Source organism: Mandrillus leucophaeus, unplaced genomic scaffold (genome assembly GCF_000951045.1).
Source record: "Mandrillus leucophaeus isolate KB7577 unplaced genomic scaffold, Mleu.le_1.0 Scaffold147, whole genome shotgun sequence".
In the NCBI taxonomy this organism is placed as follows: Eukaryota; Metazoa; Chordata; class Mammalia; order Primates; family Cercopithecidae; genus Mandrillus; species Mandrillus leucophaeus.
In genome coordinates, this window is record NW_012101443.1 from 4,887,307 (window position 1) to 4,891,926 (window position 4,620).

At 37.1% G+C, this 4,620-nt stretch overlaps 1 protein-coding gene across 1 annotated transcript in view; it reads left to right on the forward strand.

Annotated features, from left to right (window-relative positions):
- Positions 1-4,620, forward strand: part of LOC105535530 (von Willebrand factor A domain-containing protein 8-like) — a gene marked incomplete at its 3' end in the record, with an annotated part of 189,590 nt that overhangs the window by 7,492 nt on the left and 177,478 nt on the right. The window contains exon 2 of the mRNA XM_011974646.1: positions 805-882. Coding sequence (XP_011830036.1) covers positions 805-882 — 78 coding nt within the window. The remainder of the gene's footprint in view (positions 1-804; positions 883-4,620) is intronic.

A 4,620-nucleotide genomic window follows, 5' to 3' on the forward strand; every position in this document is an offset into this window, starting at 1 on the left:
GCCTATAATCCCAGCTACTTGGGAGGCTGAGGCAGGAGAATCACTTGAACCCAGTAGGCAGAAGTTGCAGTGAGCCAGGATCACATCACTGCACTCCAGCCTGGGCGGCAGAATGAGAGTCCGTCTTAAAAAAAAAAAAAAAAAGGCCAGGTGCGGTGGCTCACGCCTGTAATCCTAGCACTTTGGGAGGCCGTGGCGGGCAGATCACGAGATCGGGAGATCGAGACCATCCTGACTAACATGATGAAACCCCGTCTCAACCAAAAATACAAAAAATTAGCCGGGTATGGTGGCGGGTGCCTATAATCCCAGCTACTTGGGGGTCTGAGGCGGGAGAATGGTGTGAACCCGGGAGGCGGAGCTTGTAGTGAGCTGAGATTGCGCTACTGCACCCCAGCCTGGGCGACAGAGCGAGACTCCGTCTCAATAAAAAAAAAAAAAATGTATTTTACTCTGTGGATGCTTTGAATGATCTTAAAAAATGCATTCTTCTGTATTGTTTTTGCTTATATTAATTAATGTTGCTATTCATGAAATAAAGCTTGTTGATGTATTTTATCATGATTTTTGTTTGTTTGTTTGCTAACATAGCATTTAAAATGTGAATTTCACTGATGCCTCACTTCTCCTTTATACATACATACTTTGAATAGAAGTTTTAGAGCAAAGCGCTTGACATATTGACAGCTGTGTAGTACATTTCTGTAACATCCCTCCCTGTAGGTCAGGACAAGCATTGTAGCATAGTCTACGGTTTTCTCATTTGTCTCTTACAATTATTCTGTTTTTAAATTCTCTTTTTAGGTGATACAGTTAATATTGGAGATGTATCCTACAAATTGAAAATTCCTAAGAATCCAGAACTTGTGCCACAGAACTACAGTAAGAAATATTTATTAATATGTGAATGAATAACTTTTAACTTTTCATTATGGGAATTGTCAGAGTTGCATAAAGCTAGAGAGAATAGTATAAACCTAATGTTTTTATCATCCAAACATTTATCAATATTATGCCAATCTTCTTTTAACTGATTTTTGTTCTGGAGTATTTAAAACAGTAGAAACATTTATTTTTCTCATATCCTACTGTTTCTTTTTTACCTGGAATAAGATTTACGTATAATGCACAGAACTTTTTTTTTTTTTTTTTAAATTATACTTTAAGCTTTGGGATACATATGCAGTATGTGCAGGTTTGTTACATAGGTATACACGTGCCATGGTGGTTTGCTGCACGCATCAATCTGTCATCTACATTAGGTATTTCTCCTAATGCTATTCCTCCCCTAGATTGCCACTCCCTGACAGGCTCCAGTGTGTGATGTTCCCCTCCCTGTGTCCATGCATTCTCATTGTTCAACTCCCAATTATGAGTGAGAACATGCGGTGTTTGGTTTCCTGTTCCTGGGTTAGTTTTCTGAGAATGGTGGTTTCTAGTTTCATCCATGTCCCTGCAAAGGACATGAACTCATCATTTTTTATGGCTGCATAGTATTCCATGATGTATATGTGCCACATTTTCTTTATCCAGTCTATCATTGATGGGCATTTGGGTTGATTCCAAGTCTTTGCTATTGTGAACAGATGCACAGATCTTAAGTATTTATTTTGGGTGGTTTTGACAATTTTATAAACCTGTATAACCACCAAGATTACATTAATCATCCCAAATGTTCTCTTGTGTTCCTACCCCTTTACCCTGCCCTGGAAATCACTGTTCTTTTTTTTTTTTTTTTAATGATGGTAGATTAGTTTTGCTTATTCTTTAGCTATATATAAATAGAATCACATGGTATGGTTATATGTGTGTATGTATTTTTTTTCTCATGAAGAGCATTAATTTGAGATTCATCTATGTTGCTGTACCTATCAGTTTGTTTTTAATTCCTGAATAATGTTCCGTTGTGTAAAGATACCACAGTTTGTTTATCCATTCTCCTATTGATAGATTTGGATGGCTTTCATTTTAAGCCTGCTGTGAACATTCCTATACAATTCTCGTAGTTATCAGTTTTTTTTTTTTATTATACTTTAAGTTCTAGGGTACATGTGCACAATGTGCAGGTTTGTTACATATGTATACTTGTGCCATGTTGGTGTGCTGCACCCATCAACTCGTCAGTACCCATCAACTTGTCATTTACATCAGGTATAACTCTTGAGTAAGAAAACTAGGAGTTGAATTGATATGTCATACTATAGATGTCTGTTTAACTTTTTAACACACTGCCAAAGAGTTCTCCAAAGCAGTTGTACCATTTTACCTTTGACCGACAGTGATGTTCTACATCCTTGTCAACAGTCTTTTTAATCTTACTCAATCTACTAGGTGTGAAAAAGTAACTCATCATGGTTTTTGGTTTATAACAGCTTTGTTGAGATATAATTCATATACCATAAAATTCACCTTTCTATATTGTACAATTTAGTAATTTTAGTTTATTCAGAGTTGTGCAGCCATACTGTTATCTAACATTTTCATCACTCCATGAAGACACTTTATCCTCATTAATAGTCATATCCCATTTTCTTTCTTCTCTCTCCCCTGCCATCCTCCCAGCCTTTAGCAATCACTAATATACTTTCTGTTTCTATAGATTTGTCTATTTTGGACATTTTATATAAATGGGATCATATAATATGTAGCCATTGTATCTTGCTTATTTTAGCATAATGTTTTCAAGGTTTATTGATGCTGTAGTTCATTGCTTTTAATGGCTAAATTATATTCAATTGTGTGGATATTCCACATTTTGCTCATTGCTTCATCAGTCAATGGACATTTAGATTGTTTCCACTTTGGAACGATTGTGAATAATGCCACTCCAAGCATCCATATACAAGTTTTTATATGGACACATTTTCAACTTTCTTGGGTTTTACCTAGAAGAGAAATTGCTAGGTCATATGGTAACTCTATGTTTAACATTTCAAGGAATTGCCAAAGTGTTTTTTTTTTTTTTTTTTGAGACAGGGTCTCACTCTGTGGCCCAGGCTGGGGTGCAGTGGCGCAATGTCGGCTCACTGCAACCTCCCCCTCCCAGGTTCAACCTCCAGGTCCTTAACCTCTGCAGTAGCTGGGACCATAGGTGCAGGCTACCATGCCCAGCAATTTTTGTATTTTTTGGTAGAGATGGGGTTTCACCACGTTGATCAGGCTGGTCTCAAACTCCTGTTCTCAGGTGATCCGCCCACCTCAGCCTCCCAAAGTGCTGGGTTTACTGGCGTGAGCCACCACGCCTGACCACCAATATGGTTTTCAAATCACCTACACCATGTTACATTCTAACTAGCAATGTGTGAGGATTCCAGTTTTTCCACATCCTCACTAATGCTTGTTATTGTTTGTCTTTTTTATTACAGCCATCATCAGACATGTGAAGTGACATCTTGTTGTGGTTCTGATTTGCATTTCCCTAATGACTTACAATGATTATTTGCCCAAAATCATGTCACTTCTTTTCTCAAAATTCTTTAAATGAGTTTTTAGTATTTTGGGAACAAAGGTCCATCCTTAGCTATTAATTTCTTGATCTAGTCTTAGCCTCATCTCATGCCACTCTCCTATCCTATTCTTTGTTCCAGTCATTGGTCATGATATAGAATAGCTTTTTGTTCACTCTTCAGATTCTTCCACTAGACTATGTGCTCTGTTAAAGAAAAAATAAATTAATGATATGTGTTAAAGCTGGGTAAGGAAGACTTTATTCAGGACTGTCACTATGAGTCTTGGAGTAGGGGAGCGAGATCAGGCTCAACTCCCAATGCAGCATGGGCAAGTGGTAATTTATAGCCAAGGAACGGTGTGGGAGTTGGTGGACAGAAAATTATTAAGAGGAAATGTCAGGGTTAAGGGAGATTCTGGCTAAGCCAACCTGACAGAATTCTTGCTGATGACAGGCTGGGGTGATCAGACATCACCTGGGGGATGGTGGAAGATGAGGACTCTGATCAGATATCAAGGGTGATTAGATTATGAGGATGGGCGGGATCTGGATAAATTGTTTTAATGGCGTTCTTTTGCTAAAACTGGATTTTACTAGGAAGTACACAGGTATGTCTAGGGAGAATATCTCACTTTAATCTAACCCAAGGTTCCATTGACTCTACCCTCTAAATGTCTCTGCAATCTGTCCTTTACACTCTGGCCCACTGGTTTTTTGTTTTTTGTTTTTTGAATTATTTTATTAGTGGTCATCCTGGGGATTGTAATTAACACTTTAACCTAAAACAATCTTGTTTAGATTAATGGTAACTTAGTTTCAATAGTATATAAACTACTCCAATGTAGCTCTGTTCCCTTCTACCTCCTTTGTGTTATTATTGTCATACAAATTATATCTTTATACATTAAAAGTTTATCAGCACAGTTTTAAAATTATTTCTTTATGAAGTTTTTAAAATCAGGCAGAAGAAAAGAGTTAGAAACAAAAATATGCTTACATTGTCATTATTGTTTTTTCTGTGTAGTTCTCTTTACTGATAATCTTTATTTCTTCATGTGGATTTGAGTTACTGTCTATTGTGCTTTCATTTCAGCTTACAGGAAAGATTCCCTTTAGTAAGTATCTTCTATATGGCAGGTCTGCTAATGGTGAATTATCACTTTTTTTTTTTT